Here is an 18,380-nt window from a genome sequence, read left to right on the forward strand (position 1 = left end):
AGGACAGTCAATCATCTAAGAACTTTGCAGTAATTAGTAAAAACCCATTTGGATTCAGAGGAAAGGTCTCTCCACAACCAAAGCTATATTTTCATTTACCATTAATGTTTTCAGATGCCTTAACAGGAAGACATTGCCTGTTAACATATTTTGCAGCCTATCTGAGGCCTCTTTGACTGTGTTGATCACAGAATACTTATTGAGAAAACATGGAACTATGGGATCCAAGGACAAATGGGCAACTGTCTAAAATCCTATATACAGGACAGACAATAGAAAATAGTGTTTGATGGTAACAACATGCGGCTAGAAGGCGTAGAGTCCGAATGGGGTTCAGTACTTTATGGAGATCCACAAGGTTTTGTCATTGGTCCCCTGCCACTTCTCATATGTATTAATGACATACCTCTATCTTCAAACAAAGTGAGAAACTTTACAATGTTTGCAGATGACACAAGTATTTTGATAGACAGTAAAACATCCACTGACCTAGGGTTGAATGCCAACCAATTACTTGCAGATGTTCTGAATTGGTTCACAGCAAATTCTCTATTGATGAACCTTGGCAAAAACAATTACATTCATTTCCATTCTGGGCACAAAAGCCCACAGGAGATAAATATTGCACATGAGAGCCAGCAATTACATAAGGTACATTTTTCAAAATTCTTAGGCATCCATATAGACAGCAGTCTTAACTGGGAACAACATATCCACCAAACCCTGTAAAGGCTCAGCAACATTTGCCATGTAGATAATCACCAAAATTGAAGACATCAGTATCCCAAAATCTGCCTACTTCCATTGCTTAAGTGTTATGGAATAATCCTTTCAGGTAATTCACTGTTATCAGAAAAGTCTTTGCAACTAAGAAAAAGAATTTTGTGTGGAATGCCTCCAAGAACCTTATGTCATAATCTTTTTAAGCTAGTAGGGACACTAACCACTACCCTACAATATCTCTTTTCAGTTATGACAGTCATGCTTTACAATCCTTCTCAATGTGAAATGAATGAGTCATACCATCATAATAACACAAGAAGGAAATGTGACATACACTGTGACCAGAAAAATTGGTCTCTGGTGCAAAAAGGTGTAAAATAATCAAGCACAAAAGTCTTCAACACACCTCCAAGTAATAATAAGAATCCACAAGGTAAAAAAATACCATTTAAAAGTGAGCTAAAGGAGCTTGTATTTGAAAAAAGTTTCTATTCTCTAGATGAATTCTTTAGCAGAGACAGCTAAGATTATGTCCCATGTAATTCTGTGTATTCCTGCTTCAATGCCTCATGCTGCTTTCATTATATTAATTAGTGTTCCATAAGTCAAGATGATGGTATTTTTACTTTATAAATAACTATATAGATAATATCTGATTATTGTCCTTAACCTATGTTTGCCGGCCGGAGTGGCCGTGCGGTCCTAGGCGCTACAGTCTGGAGCCGAGCGACCGCTCCGGTCGCAGGTTCGAATCCTGCCACGGGCATGGATGTGTGTGATGTCCTTAGGTTAGTTAGGTTTAATTAGTTCTAAGTTCTAGGCGACTGATGACCTCAGAAGTTAAGTCGTATAGTGCTCAGAGCCATTTGAACCATTTTTAACCTATGTTTGTAAGTGTAATTAAACCTTACTTATTTTGTTTTTATAATTATTTTCTATTGTATTCCTAACATTTGTTTGTGGTCTTTAATGATATTAACATAACAATGAATTAAATGTTTTGACTTGTTTCACTTCCATGCGTTATCACACAAAAATGGATCTATGGAATAAGTATTATAATAAATAAAAGGAATAAACAACTACTGCAGTGCCAGCGACCAGACATGTATCTATCCAATCTGGTTGCTTCAGAGCACCCAACATGAAAATGGTGTAGGCAGTCCTCGCACTGTTGACCATTTCTCACTGTTCTATGGCAATATCTTCACTTTTCCTCTGTAATGGTATTTTTCTAGTCTACACAGATTATTTAGCGATAGCTGCTCAGCATAAAACTGCAATTTCATGATTTTTTGCAATTTCATTTAATAAGAAGCTTGTCATTTCATGTAATTTACAATAGAAACACATATATGTGATATATATTAAATATTACTGAATTAGCTAAACGTTTAGTACTGTTTATTTTTCCACAAAAGATGACATTGTCTGTAAATAATTTAACTGCCACTATAGCAGTTACTATGACCAGGATCCAGACACAAATATAAAATGTACAGACTTTTTGGCAGCCTCAAATACAGTCACAAAATTTAGCAATGGAAAGTAAATAATTTGAGTAAAGGTAACATCTCGTCAAAGAGCAAAGGCAATGACTCATTGAACACTCTACTGTTGTAGAAACTTTTGCCCACAGCACTGTCATTAAAAATCAACTGATCTCTAATTTCATTATATATTTATGTGGAAAAAAGGTGTATTTTTGAGAATTTTTGGACACTTGTAAATGTACAGTTTCAAGAATTTTGATAAGTTGTGAGTGTTGTGCACAACCTATTTTGTAATAAATTGGCTTTTGGGATTTACAATTACTGTAAATAACTACCATGTCATGTCACATTAGTTTTCTTTTTCAACAGGATTGTATATTGTCTGCAACTTTCATAAATTAATGATACTCTCAAATTTGTTGATGACCATAACCTGAAAAAAACATTTCAGAGGAACAGTATATTTTGTACCAAGTTTTTCTGTTGTTGTAATAGATACATCATTGTGGTTGTTCTTCACTTCGGTTCTAAAACAGTGTATATGCTGGGGCTGCATTATGCCTGGTGCAGTATTTTATAGAACAGTAAGCAAATAACTTTAAATTAAGCTTGCTAATTATCTTTTAATTTCTGGGTGTGCTATGGTACAATTATTCAGATTGTGAAGGGAAACAAAAATTTAATAGTCATGGGGTCTGGAATTCGATAGTAGGAAAAGAAAGAGAAGGAAAAGTAAAAGGAGAATGTGGAATGGGGATAAGAAATGAAAGAGGAAGCTGCTTGGTAGTATTTTGTGCAGAGCATAACTTAATCATAGCCAACCCTTGGTTTAAGAATCATGAAAGAAGGTGGAATACATGGAAGAGGCCTGAAGACACTGGAAGGTTTCAAATAGATTGTATAATGGTAAGACAGAGATTTAGGAACCAGGTTTTCAATTTACGGCATTTCCAGGGGCAGATGTACACTCTGACCACAATTTATTGGTTATGAACTGTAGGTTAAAACTAAAGAAACTGCAAAAAGGTGGGAATTTAAGGAGATGGGACCTGGATAAACTGAAAGAATCAAAGGTTGTAGAGAGCAACAGAGAGAGCATTAGGGAATGATTGACAAGAATGGGGGAAAGAAATATAGTAGAAGGAGAATGGGTAGCTTTGAGAGATGAAATAGTGAAGGCAGCAAAGGATCAAGTTAGTAAAAAGATGAGGGATGGTAGAAATCCTTGGGTAACAGAAGAGTTACTGAATTTAATTGGTGACAGGAGAAAATATAAAAATGCTGTAAATGAAGTAGGCGAAAGGAATACAAGCGTCTCAAACATGAGATAAACAGGAAGTGTAAAATGGCTAAGCAGGGATGGCTAGAGGAGAAATGTAAGAATGTAGAGGCATATATCACTAGGGGTAAGATAGATTCTGCCTACAGGAAAGTTAAAAAGACTTTTGGAGACAAGAGAGCTACCTGTATGAATATCAAGAGCCCATTAGAACTACTGATAGCCTTGGGAAAGCCAGCCATGACAAAACTCTTCCGTCTGGTGAGCAAGATGTATGAGCCAGGTGAAATACCCTCAGACTTAAAGGAAAAGATAACAATTCCAATCCCAAAGAAAGGAGGCATTGACAGGTGTGAAAATCACCAAACTATAAGTTTAATAAGTCATGACTGCAAAATATTAACATGAATTCTTTACATATTAATGGAAAACCTGGTGGTAGAAGCCAACCTTGGAGTAGATCAGTTTGGATTCTGTAGAAATGTTGGAACGCGTGTGGCGATGATGAACCTGAGACTGCGGTAGATTAAGGAAAGGCAAACCTACATTTCTAACATTTGTAGACTTAAAGAAAACTTTTGACATTGTTGACTGAAATACTCTCTTTCAAATTCTGAAGGTGGCAGGAGTAAAATGCAGGGAGCGAAAGGCTATTTACAATTTGTACAGAAACCAGACAGCAGTGATAAGAGTCTATGGGCATGCAAAGGAAGTAGTGGTTGGGAAGGGAGTGAGACAGTGTTGTAGCCTATCCCCAAAGTTATTCAATCTGTATATTGAGCAAGCAGTGAAGGAAACAAAAATTTGGAGTAGGAATTAAAATCCGTAGAGGTGGATTAAAAAGTCTGAGATTTGCCAATATATTGTAATTCTGTCAGAGACACCAAAGGACCTGGAAAGGCAGTTGAATGGAATGGATGGTGTCCTGAAAGGAGGATATAAGATGAACATCAGCAAAAGCAAAACGAGGATAATGGCATGTAGTCAAATTAAATCAGGTGATCCTGAGTGAATTAGATTAGGAAATGACACACATATAGTAGTAGATGGGGTTTGCTATTTGGGGAGCAAAATAACTGATGATGGTTGAAGGACAGGATATAAAATGTAGACTGGTAATGGCAAGGACAGTATTTCCGAAGAAGAGAAATCTGTTAACATCGAGTATAGATTTAAGTGACAGGAAGTCTTCTCTGAAAGTATTTGTATGGCATGTAGCCATGTATGGAAGTGAAACACAGACAATAAATAGTTTAGACAAGAAGAGAATAGAAACTTTCAAAATGTGGTGCTACAGAAGAATGTTGAAGATTAGATGGGTAGATCACGTAGCTAATAAGGAAGTACTGAATAGAACTGAGGAGAAAAGGAATTTGTGGCACAACTTGACTAGAAGAAGGGATCAATTGGTAGAACATGTTCTGAGGCATCAAGGGATCACCAATTTAATATTGGAGTGAAGCGTGGTGGGTAAAAATCATAGAGGGAGACCACAGGATGAATATACTAAGCAGATTCAGAAGGATTTATGTTGCAATAGTTACTGAGAGAAAAAGGAGCTTGCACAGGATATAGTAGCATGGAGAGCTGTATCAAACCAGTCTCTGGACTGAAGACTACAATAATGAGAATTTCATATTTTTATTATTATTTTTAGTTATTTTAGTTTTTATTTGTTCCCTACACCATGGATCCAACTGTAACAGTCTCACATGGATGTAAAGAGTGTCAAATTTTTACATTGTTGATAACAATTACTTATACACTATTTTTACAAGTAAATATTAGAATAAAATATGTATAACATATAAAATTATATGAGAAATGGTCATATAGCCCAGAGAATCAAATACAAACAGAACAACACTGAGAAAGTTACATAACTACTAAACTGTTCCATAATACACGATCATGAAAGTGAGAACTTGACAGATCACAATGCATAGAAAGTAGAAAATTAAATATAAAAAGACATATACCTGAGAAAATCAAATCTAACAATATTATGAAAAGGACAGCTGCTACTACAGAGACTGTGGTCATGTGTGTGTGAGTTGTAGGTGTGTGTGTGATTTGTCTATTTATGACAAAGAAAGCTCACTTTCCGACAGTCTTTTTGTTGTGCCTATCTACCACTCAGTCTCCACTACACGATGAGTAGCAACTATACTTTTCATAACATCGTTATATTCTATCCTGGATTTTCCATTGTTTAAAATCAGATATAAATTGCATATGTGACATGAATGTACAACTTAACGCTTAATTTAATGATATGGTTATAATAGAGGGAAACATTCCACGTAGGAAAAATATATCCAAAAACAAAGATGTAGTGACTTAACAAATGAAAGTGCTGGCAGGTCAACAGACACACAAACAAACACAAACATACACACAAAATTCAAGCTTTCGCAACAAACTGTTGCCTCATCAGGAAAGAGGGAAGGAGAGGGAAAGACGAAAGGATTGTGTGTGTGTGCAAGTGTATACCCGTCCTTTTTTCCACCTAAGGTAAGTCTTTCCGCTCCCGGGATTGGAATGACTCCTTTCCCTCTCCCTTAAAACCCACATCCTTTCGTCTTTCCCTCTCCTTCCCTCTTTCCTGATGAGGCAACAGTTTGTTGCGAAAGCTTGAATTTTGTGTGTATGTTTATGTTTGTTTGTGTGTCTGTCGACCTGCCAGCACTTTCATTTGGTAAGTCACTACATCTTTGTTTTTAGATATATTAACGCTTAATTTATATGATAACACATCTTACATGTTCTTTCAGATTTTAAGGTGATTTTTTACTGTGTTTCATAAATCCTTCCAAACGTAATTGTGAATTGTGAATGACATAGTTAAAAGAAATTGCCTCAGAAGCCCTTTACATGTAAATTTGTTGCCTATTTCACACTTAATTCCTGAAGGGAGAGCATTAAATAGCTTTATAGCCAAGTATTGTACACCCTTTGGCACTACTTTCAAATTTTTACATTCAAGGTGGAAATCATGCTTCCTCCTTGTGTTGTACTGGTGGTATTCACAGTTACATTTGTATAAATAAATGTTTTTATTAATGAAACATATAAGTGAATGTATGTATTGAGAAGTAGTTGTAAGAACTTCCAGTCTTTGAAATAGGCTTCTGCAACTGCATCTAGGGTATACACCATATATCACTTGAACAACATGCTTCTGAGCAGTGAATATTTTCTTTTCTCGAGGTTGATATCCCCTGAAAATGATTCCATATGACATCAAAGAATGGAAGTTACCACAGCATGCTGCTTTTTTAGTGCTTAAGTTTTCACTGTCAGAGATAATTCGCAGTGCAAAAACTGATGAGCTGAGCCTCTTGTAAGGATCTAAAATATGATGGGATCAATTTACTTTACAGTCAATCTTAACACCCAGACACGTTGTTACTTCAACTCATTCTACTACCTGTGTTGCGTATTTAACAGTTATTTCTTCTTCAGTTTTGGTAGTTGGGGTGAAATGAATGCAATTAGTTTTACTAAAGTTTAGTGAAAGGCCATTGGCAGTAAACAATTTAATTAAATCTATAAGAATATTATTAATAGACTCTTGAGAATTTTTGCATTTGCAACCATTAATCATTATGCTAATCTCATCTGCAAAGATGGTAAAAGTACACCGTATCATTGTAGAATGAGGTAAACCATTTATAAATCTTAGTAACAGTAGAGGACCAAGAATAGATCCCTGTGGCACTCCACAATTACTGGCTCTCCATTCTTATGAAGCCATGCCACCACATGATCTATAGAAGACTACTTTGTTTCCTATCTTTCAGCTATGACTGTAACCAGTTATTTGCTACACCACTTATTCCTAAATGGTCTGCCTTCAGTAATAGTATTTGATGGTTCACAGTGTCTATAAAAGCATTAATTGCTTTTTCAGTTGACAGACCTTTTTGTAAACCAAACTTATTTTTACTAAGAATATTAAATTTATGTAGGTGTTCTAAAACTCTAGAATACATAAGCTTTTTAAGAATCTTTGAAGAAAAAAAAAAAAGAAAGAAACAGTCAATAGAGATACTGGCCTGAAATTTGTAACATCAGTTTTCTCTCCTTTCTTGAAGAGAGGCTTCACCAAAGCGTATTTAAGTCTTTTAGGAATGGTTCCTTGTTGTAAAGAGGCACTGAGGATGTGACACAGTATATCACTTACAGAAGCATAACACTGTTTTTACAATTTTCTAGAATTATTGTCTACTCCACAGGAGCTTTTATTTTCCATAAAAGCACTTGTTCCTTCCATTTCAGATACTGTAACAGGTCTAACATGCATTTGACTAATTCTACTGGGTACAGAACCCGTGCAGGCCATTTGTTCAGGCACTGACAGAAAGTGTTTATTGAAGGTACCAGCAATGATTTCATGATTTTGTACAATATTCACTTCTTGTTTGATTTTGAACATTTCTGCAAGTCTTTTTTATTCCTCCCTGTCTCCCTGCTAACAATATGCCAAATAGTCTTATTTTACGTGGTTGGTTTGAAAAGTTATTGGAACGGAAGACAAAAAAAGTACTTACATCATTTAAACTTTTTTTATTTTTCAATGTAGCCCCCTTGTAGATTAATGCACTTTGTCCATCGATTTTCCAGTGCCTTGATCCTATCTCAAAAATGAGTTTCCTCCAGGTATGCAAAATAGTTGCCAACTCTGGCTATCAATTTTTCATTTGAAGCCTTCGTCTACAAAGAAAAATTTTCAGTTTTGAGAAGAGATGGAAGTCTGGCAGAACCATATCAGGTGAATAAGGTTGATGTGGCAACAATGCATACCTTAGTTCGTGTAATTTTGCCATGGCAACAGCACATGTGTGCAGGCGTGCATCAAGAGTCGCAGGACCCATCTTGCAGATATTTTTTTCACTTCTAATTCTTCAGATAAAATGTGATATACCCTTTCAGATGACATCTGACAAGCGTGAGCAATTTCATGCACTTTCAATCAGCAATCCTCCACGACCATTTTGTGCACTTAGGCAACGATCTCTGGAGTAGTGACACATCTTGGCCGACCACTGCATGGATCATCATCTAAGCTCTCCCGACCAAATTTAAATTCATTTGTCCACTTGGCAACAGTTGAATATGAAGGAGCAGAGTCCCCCAGTGTATTCTGGAAATTGTCATGGATGTCCTTTGTTTCTATCTTCGCAAATCACTTTGTGGGAATAACAGAGCTGCATCATCAAATGGTTCAAATGGCTCTGAGCACTATGGGACTTAACATCTGAGTCATCAGTCCCCTAGAAGTTAAAACTAATTAAACCTAACTAACCTAAGGACATCACATACATCCATGCCCGAGGCAGGATTCGAACCTGCGGCCGTACCAGTCGCGTGGTCCCGAACTGAAGTGCCTAGAACTGTGGCCGGCGCCACATCATCACCACAGCTCTTTTCCAATAGCACTGACATGACATATTTTGACAGACATCAATCAAATGAATATCTCATGAACAGCTTGTTGTGCTAGCACTGACCTCTCATGGTGATTCTGAGAACTTTTCAAACCACCCTCATATTATTAGAATTATTAATTTCTTTTTCATAATACAGTGCTTTTGATGTTCAAATCCCTTTCTTAGGATCATAGAATAAATTTTATAGTGGCTAATTAATTCAGTGCCCTTGGACACTCCAGCTGTGATATAAAGTTCCCTCTTTATTTAATTGGATAGATAAAAAATCTGCTCACCAAGTGGCAGCAGAATGTACACATAAAAGACTGTTGTTATTGGCAAGCTTTCGGAGCCAGTGGCTTCTTCTTCAGGCAGAAAGGTTGAAGGGGAAGGAAGAAGAGTAAAGGAAAAGGACTGGAGAGGTCTAGGAAAAGGGGTATATTTTGGGAAAGACACCCAGAACTGTGGGTCAGGAGAGACTTACCGTACAGGGTGACCTGCTGTTCTGGGTGACTTTCCCGAAATCTACCCCTTTTCCTAGACCTTTCCAGTTCTTTTCCTTCACCCTTCTTCCTTCCCATTTAATCCTTCTGCCTGAAGAAGGAGCCACTGCCTCTGAAAGCTTGCCAATTACAGCAGTCTTTTATATGTATGTTCTGCCACTACTTGTTGGGTAGATTTTTTATCTATCCAATTAAATAATTTTGTCAATTATTGATATTCCCTCTTTGATCCCCATGACTCTCTAATCCCCTTTGTGATCCGTGGCTGCTTTAAGGATGAGGAAATATTGTTCCCAACAAATGTTTAGGAAAAATTTCTTCAAAGACTGATACAAATTCATTTATGAATATGTTAAACTGGGTATCAACATTATCTATTCTGTGTACTAAATGTCAATCTTCATGCTGCAGCTTATAGTTAAAAATTTCCAAGGACTCTTCATTCATAAGTCTGATTGTTTTCCAGGAGGAGATTGTTTTCTTGAGAGTTCTATTGTCATGCTGAGTGAGGAGGTGTCCATGACAATCTGACAGACCATTAAAGACTGGAGTGACAGTGAAATTCGGGTACAAATTGAAATCTATGAATATATTGTCTATCAGTGTTAGACAGTCAGATGTGATCCTAGTAGGAAAGTCAACCACTGGTGTACGATTGTGGGAACTCTTCAAATTCTGAAATTCTACTTTGTTGTTGCATTTGATTGAGAAGATGACATTAAAGTACCAAAATAAGATAATTTCATTATTTTTTTGAAAATAAGGCTGATAATAACAATTCTAAATTAACCACAAACGCTGTAAAGTAGTCCCTGGTATAAAAACAGAGCTTTGAAAATATCAGTTACTGTTTACAACAATACTGCAGTGCTCAGCTTGGATGTCCTGCAATCATTATTTGACACTTAATTACTATCAGATTTAGAAGTACTTACAAGTTGTAGCCATGTTTACCGTGTTAGTGTACCCTACTAGCATTTTGAGTGTTTTATTTCACTACAGGCAAATCCTTGATTCTTAAAAGAATTGAACTTATATGTATAAAACAATTTAAAACTTCTGATTACTTTACAAATGAGTTAATGCATTGATTATTTGATGTTAAGCATGTTTAGAAAGGTTTGAAATTATGTTTAAAGTTTGTTGGAAGATGCTAAGTGCTCTCTTTCTCAAATACTGGATAAATATAGTCTTGCTAATTTGTGCATCATGAGCTATGCTACCTCAATGCTTATACATATTTTCCAGCTGTAATAGTTGTCTCACTGTGTTAAACCTTCGACATAACATGATATCCTTTAATGGATAGATTAAGACAGCAACTGAAATTTTTAAATTCGGTCAATAATTACACAAAATACTGAAAATAAAATTTTTGTTGGTCCTGGAACATGTTAGATAGGCAACCTGCAACTGGGAGCAGGTAATCATTGCCCAGAATAGCAATTTAGTAATGTAGATTAGCCTTGTCAAGTTTCTGTTATTAGTATGTGCATGGTTCATATGTAAATGAGAAAGCGTGTGGTTTTCTAGTTTTTATGTTTAACTCTTGCACTCACTTTTTACACTTTATGTTACATATTTTCAGACTGGGTATTTCGCTCATATTGGTGGTGGTATAGCTGGTCTGCTGGTGGGATTCTGTGTGCTCCGCAATCTCAATGTCCTACGATGGGAGAAAACTGTTCAACGCGCATGCCTGACAATCTTCATTGCTTCAGTTATTATTGCAGTAATCATAAATTTCACATGTAAGAGTTGTTTTCTGGAATGAATCTAGATAATCACGAAATGTGAATCAGGAAAACAATTCTCAGCCATGGCCATTGATGATATGAGAAGAAGAACATCAACTCTTCATATGAGACTCATCACAGCATAGCGTATCTGCAACAGACTGCAGTGTCTTTTCATGATGCAGTATTCTGCAACTGATATTCCACAGACTGTGTGAGGGGAACATAACTAAATTATACATTATTTTGTAGTAATTGAAAGTGTAAATTTCTGTACCCTGAATGAGAGATATGTAGGAGATAGAAGAACAGCCTTTGTAATAATTTTTCTTGTATATTCTTGTATTCCTCTGTCTTCTCAGTGATCGTCCATTACCATTAGTTTATAATGATTCTTGTGTGGGTCACTGGTTATCTAGACCATTTTACATCTTTAAAACCTCTGTAGCACTATACCTAATCACAGAAGAATAATGTTTATGCATAATATGTAATGACAAGTAGATGGAAGATCTGAAATAAAAGATAAATGAATGTAGCTCACAGTTCTTTTTTTTTCTTTTCTTTTCCAACCAAAAACTTGATACATTGTGTGTAAAGGTGTGCATTAATCATTTGTTATAGTAAGCATGTGACCACAGAAACAGAAATACTTAAAACATCCTCATTCTCCAGGATTTCAGTACTTTTCCTGTGAAAAAAGTGTTAATCTGCAAGACAGAAATGCATAACTTTTTTTGGGTATACTGTTAATCTATTTACATCACTATCACAACTCTGTGAGCCTTCATATTTACTGTGGTGGACGGTTCATAGTATAAGAGTATCATTTTCTACTGCACAGAGGGTGCATGGGAACAATTGCTGGTACACTTAATTTCAGCACCATTATAATCATGCAAGATGTACATTGGTGGAAATAATATCTCTTTGAACTCATCTTGTAATATATAACACCCCTGCTTCTTCCTCCTTCCAGATGACAAATACAATCTTTGCAAACGAAATTTGCATACTGTTGTGCTACAAAGACAGACGCTGCAATTCAGTGCCAGTTTGAAGAAAGCCAGAACATAATATAATGGATACTGATAAGTAGAAACTGTAGCCATTTGATAAAAATCCTCATAACTATTTCTCCTTTGGTTATTACTCCCCTCCCAACTAAAAATTTGAAATAGTTATGGACTCTGAAAGCTTCCAGTAGTATTGTAACTTCAATTACTGGTATTTTTCTTTCTCATTTTACCAACCAATGACAAACTGTATTAAAAATGGAGTATAGAAAGTACTTACATGTAACTGAGTGTTACTTGCCTGACCACAAAATAAGATTTACAAACCACCAAACTACTCTGTTTCAGTTACATACATGCACGCAGTAGGTACCTATTATAAAGTAGTGTATTAAATGTTTGGTGGTTAATTATTAGTTTCACAATATATTTGAGTTTCATTATGTAAGGAACTATATTTTGTTTGCTCCACCCCTCCCACTTACATGAAACTAATATGAGTAATAATCTCTGTTCTCCTTCCCCAGCTCAGATCGCGAATACACTCTTGCTCTCATATCTTAACAGAAACCATTGTGGGGAATCTGAACAATAATATCACTGACAGACAACATATATGTTCTCTTCGGGAGCATCATGCTTTCGTATAAAATGGTCACTATGTATTATACTAACTGAAAAAAAAAATGGTTTATATGAACCATGATAAAATGTTACAGTTGGTTCTCTGCATTTCCTCCTTGTCAGTAGCGTGTTCTTTTTGACATTCCTGCTTCACACTCTGCTGTTTTACTTACCCTAGCCAGAGGGCACTGTGGTGTTGCTGCGGCCATCTCCCTGCTGTATTTGGGGGAGAGCGTCAGTCGGAAGGAGGACCTCTGATTGTGGATTTCTGGGAACGTACAGGAGGCCACCCCGTTTGTTGATGGTTTGGCGTGACTTGTGTCAGGTGTGATGCATCGTTAAAGCCATGATGGCAACCAATGTTACTGTCTAGGTTGCAGGTGGATCCAAGGGGATGAGGCCTGGTTAGCCATTGAAACTCCTATCCTACGGATGTTATCGGACTTAAAGTAAGACGTTTTGACCATTATTTGCATCATTTGCAAGCAACTGGGGATTCCAGCACCTGCAGTAATTCGGCGAAGATTATTTGTTTCGTCGGTGTGTAAATGATTGAACAAGAAGCAGTTTATTTAATGTTCACCTTATGCTCATGTTCTGTGTGTACTGCTTGCGAGTGTAAACTTGACTCTCACCTTTGTCTGTTGATTTTGAGCACATCGTCAAATACTGAATCCAAGTAGTGACCTGCAATTAATTAGCTGGATTCTTTCTATCCTCGTCACGATGGGTATTAAATGGCAACATACAATTGTAGACCTTAACTTGCTACCTTATTTGAGTGGCATCAATAACAGAGCCTCACCTGTTAAGTAATTAAGGCTCATGGTAAACAAAGGTATTTAAGTATGTTGTTTTAAAATATTATCTGAAATGTGTCAATGATTATGCTGCGTTAGTTGACTCTGGGGTGTGGACGGAAGTGTTAGCACATCTGCCATGTAAAGGAATGCTGCTAGTTTTGATTGGTTTGGAAACTTAAGTTGAGAGAGAAAATAGTGTGCTTTAGTCCTGCGTTGGGTTAAGACTATATGAGGGGGGACCCAAAAGAAACTGGATTGTTGTCATAAAAAATTTATTGATGAACCTTTTTACAAAATTACTTCAGTCACCTTCAAAATACTGTCCATTACATGCGATGCAATTATCAAGTCTCTTTTCCCACTGTTGGAAGCATGTTTGGAACTCTTAAAGTTTGATATTGTCCAGTGCCCTTTGTGAAGCTGTTTTTACCGCCTCCACTTCATCATAACACTCTCCTTTTAGCGTTTGTTTCATTTGTGGAAATAGGAAAAAGTTGCACGGGGCTAGGTCCGTCGAATACGGAGCGTGGGGAACGACAGACCGCTTCTGAGATGCCAAATAGTGGGTCACTTGTAAGGCCATGTGTGCTGGAGCATTGTCGTGATGCAGAAACCAGTCACCTGATCACCAAAGTTCTGGGTGTTTCCTCCTCACATCCTCTCACAGACGCCTTAAAACATCTAAGTAAAAGTGCTGGTTAACAGTCTGGCCAGGGGGTACAAATTCCTGATGCACAATTCCACGAACATAAAAAAAGACAATGATCATCGTCTTCACATTTGACCTCACTTGCCTTGCTGTTTTTGGTCTGGGAGAGTTGGGAGTCTTGACACTTGCTTGGTTTCTGGGTCATACCCATAACATCAACTCTTATCCCCTGTAATGACTTTGTTCAAGAAGTTTGGATCACATGCAATCTCTGTTTTCAAGTCCTGACACACATTCATGTGGATGGTTTTTTGCTCCTGTGTGAGAAGGCGCGGAACAAATTTAGCAGCAACATGTCTCATGTGCAAATCCTCACTCAAAATCCGCTGGCACAAGCTCCAACTGATTCCTGTCTCTGCTGAAATTTGGTAGATCATTTGGCGATGATCCTCGTTGATCTTTTGGCCCCTGAGCAGCTGATGGAAGACAGACTTACATTGGTTGACAGAATATATGCCCTAGCATGTAGAGATAACTGCCACCCAGATGGACCACCCCACAACAACACACCACAGTACACTATTGGTTCACCACAATCCACCACAGCATGACGTCTGACCCACACAAGCACTACTGACCAGCCACCATGATGAACTACCATGGCCGAATTGGATAACACCGAAACTGCATGCTGGTACCATCGAACATTCAGTGATATGGCACAAAAATGCTGATCTCTGTGCTGGCAGCCAAATGCCACTGACAGGCAGGAATAGATGCACTCAGCTGCCACACCACAAAAGTTGCCTTTCATCCAGGATCAGCCTGAAAGTGGGTGTACGCATTTTTGTCACAGCTGTCATGGACAACACCCACTTCCTGATTGACACAGAGTCTGACATCAGTATACTATCGCAGCAACTTGCCTTGGTGTGATCTACCTCGGAACTCTGCATCACCTGGCTGCTAGTGAGATGTCCATACTGGTATGCAGCAGCATGACCAGAACATGATGGAATACAATGCATGTGGACCTTCTATGTAGCTGTTGTCATGCAACCAGATCTGGGGTGGACTTCTTGCAACATTTCAAACTTTCTCATGACTTGCAATGGTCTGAACTGTACCACCAAAAAATGCACACCATCATCAGGATCACACCTATTGATATTACAACATCGGGATGTGCCGCCAATGGTCCACCAGTCCATCCCCCACATCAATGCCAGCTAATGTAGCAAACCTTTGCTGCATTTGACAAGCTGAATACAACCCACTTACAGCTCCTGGATGCAAATGAAGAAAACCAGTGCTGTACTATGACTTCAGACACTCATACAGGAGCTCACCATGGCCTGCACTAAAACTGATGCAGTGCACCTGCCAATCTATGAGACCCACAGCCTCCTCATCGGCCATGTTAGAACCATGCCCACAGCCAAATTGGGCGGACAAGTCGACATGGATATGAATTTGCTCTGCCTCACCTACCTCCTTGGCTGATGCCAGTGTACCATGAACGGTGTATTCGTGTGCCATATGGAACGGAACAGTCCGTGGGATTATCACTACCCTGGGATCAGTGGTGTGACACAAGGTGTGTAGACTAGATCCTCAGAAACTCAATGCTGCAAAAGAAGCAGTCAATCTTATGATGTCATGTGGTGTAATTCAAAATCTGACAGCCTGTGGGCCTCACAAATAAAAGTGGTTCTGAAGAAAGACGGATCAGTCCACGTACATTGAATGCTCAAACTGTGTGTGATTCCTACCCAGTACCAAACATCCAAGACTAGACCCACAAACTAGCAGGGGCTACTGTGTTTTCCATCACTGATTGTAATAATCCATACTACCAGATTCCCATGCACCCATACGATATTTGAAAAACTCCCATCATCAAGCCTTTCAGTTTGTTCAAGTTCTTGGTAATGCCATATTGACACAAAAATACCATCCAGACATGGCAGCATTTCATCGACAGTATGCTTTTTAATGTCCCCAATAGCTATGGCTACACACATGATATATTAGTGTTCTTCAAAGACAATGAAGCACTTAACAGACTCCCTAAGACAAGTTTTGATGCTGTAGACAGAGTTGGGGTTGAAATCAACAAGGACAAACTACAGCTTCACCAGAAACAGGTCACATTTCTAGGAGACACTGTTGTTGCTTCAGGAATACTTCTGACAGACAACCAGTTGGCACTCGTACAAAATCTTCCATGACCACAAATGTTCCACAAATTCCGGCAGTATCTCGGCATCTTAAATTTTTGCTGAAGAAGCATCTCACATGTAGCAAAACATCAAGGCTCCCCTCACTGACACAGTAAAGGACAAGACACCCACAGACATTGCCAGCTTGCACAGACTGAAGACACACAATTAGCTTTCACACATTCAGTCAACAGTTTGGTTTCAGCAGTTGCTTTAGCCCACCTGGTGATAGGTGTGCCTCTTACAATCATGACCAAAGCCAGTGAGACAGCGATAGGGGAAGTACTCCAACAAATAGTCAAAGAGCAAGTGCAACTGCTCTTGTTTTTCTCAAAAAAAACTCTTGAAAGCCCAAACGCAGTATTCTGCATTTGACCAAGAACTTTTAGCAATCTACGAAGCAGTCCACTATTTCAATGATGATATTGATGGGCAAGTGGTTGTGATTTATGTAGACCATAAACCAGTCACAGATGTGATTTGACATCTGCCAACACAAATTACTCTAAGACAATTTAGATACTTGGACTATATTCCTCAATTTACTATGGATGTCTGCTACTTGTGGGGACTGGATAACATTGTGGTAGACTACCTTTCATGGGTCAGTACTATATCACTTAAAGTGGACTATCTCAAAATGGCACGGGAACAGACATTGGATCCATCGATTATGGCACTCACTTCTGACCTAGTCACCAGTTAAAATACTGAACAATGTCAGCTACCAGAGACAGACGCAGTTCTCCTCTGTGATGCTTTGCTTGGAAAATGACAGCCATTGGTTCCAGCACCCTTTCGCAAAACCTTTTTTTGGTCATTACACAATCTCTCCCATCCAGGAATACAGCCCACAACAAAGCTTGTCACTGACCACTTTGTGCAGCCAAATGTTAAAAGAGACTGCAAAGTATGGACATGTGCATGCACTGCCTGTCAACAAAGCAGAGCCAGCCATCACTAAGCTACTGCACAGTTCTGCGGGGATGCTTTTGTGACATTCACTTGGACCTCACTGGCCCTTTACTGGAATTTTCAGGACAAAAATATGTCCTCTCCATGGTTGACCATGTGACACAATGGGTTGAGGTGACAACAATGACCAAAATGATGATGGAAGCCACAGCTACAGCGTTTGTGCACAAATGGACCACCTCATCATGATAACGATGGACCAAAGATAACAGTTTGAGGCCTCGCTGTTTGAAGCATTACGCAGTATGAGCGACATCAACCACTGGCATATGACAGCATACCACCCACAGAGTAATGGTCTTGTCGAGAGGTGGCACAGAACAATGAAAGCAGCACTCATGTATCATGGTGGTGAATGAGCAGATGCATACCCTTATGTCTTGAGTGGATCTACAGGAATGCTTGCCAAATTGCTATACAGAGAGATACTGCATATACCGGCAGACCTTTTCACGCCACCCATGGATAGCCAAAGGTCCTGAGTTTAAACCTCAGTTCGGCACACAGTTTTAATCTGCCAGGAAGTTTCATATCAGCACACACTCTGCTGCAGAGTGAAAATTTCATTCTACCCACAACCATTACCGGAACTACTACAAGTGGTACAGAATTAATTCAGTGCATTGCCATCCAATTGCCACAGCCCCACACAGTACCATCTACTTTCATACACAAGGCACTCACCATAAAACAATTTGTCATGCTGCATGAGGACACAGCCTGACTTGCACTCACAAGCCCCCCTTACACGGACCCATACCAAATCATCGCTCCATAATGACAACACCTTCTGAATTGTGGTCAATGGCAAACTGACAACAGCGGCTGTCAACTATTTGAAGACAGCTTAGATCCCGCAAGATCTCTCCACCAGCTCCACATCACTTTGTTGTTGGCACCCAAACTGATGAAATGTGAATGACTG

The 18,380-nt window shown here is 38.4% G+C and overlaps 1 protein-coding gene across 1 annotated transcript in view; it reads left to right on the top strand.

Moving 5' to 3' along the window:
* The window catches only part of LOC126418967 (protein rhomboid-like), a 121,385-nt gene extending 109,776 nt beyond the window's left edge, over positions 1-11,609 (top strand). Inside the window, exon 7 of the mRNA XM_050086014.1 lies at positions 11,019-11,609. Coding sequence (XP_049941971.1) covers positions 11,019-11,204 — 186 coding nt within the window. The 3' untranslated portion in view covers positions 11,205-11,609. The remainder of the gene's footprint in view (positions 1-11,018) is intronic.
* Positions 11,610-18,380: the final 6,771 nt, after the last annotated feature.

The sequence above is a fragment of the Schistocerca serialis genome, chromosome 9, assembly GCF_023864345.2.
Source record: "Schistocerca serialis cubense isolate TAMUIC-IGC-003099 chromosome 9, iqSchSeri2.2, whole genome shotgun sequence".
In the NCBI taxonomy this organism is placed as follows: Eukaryota; Metazoa; Arthropoda; class Insecta; order Orthoptera; family Acrididae; genus Schistocerca; species Schistocerca serialis.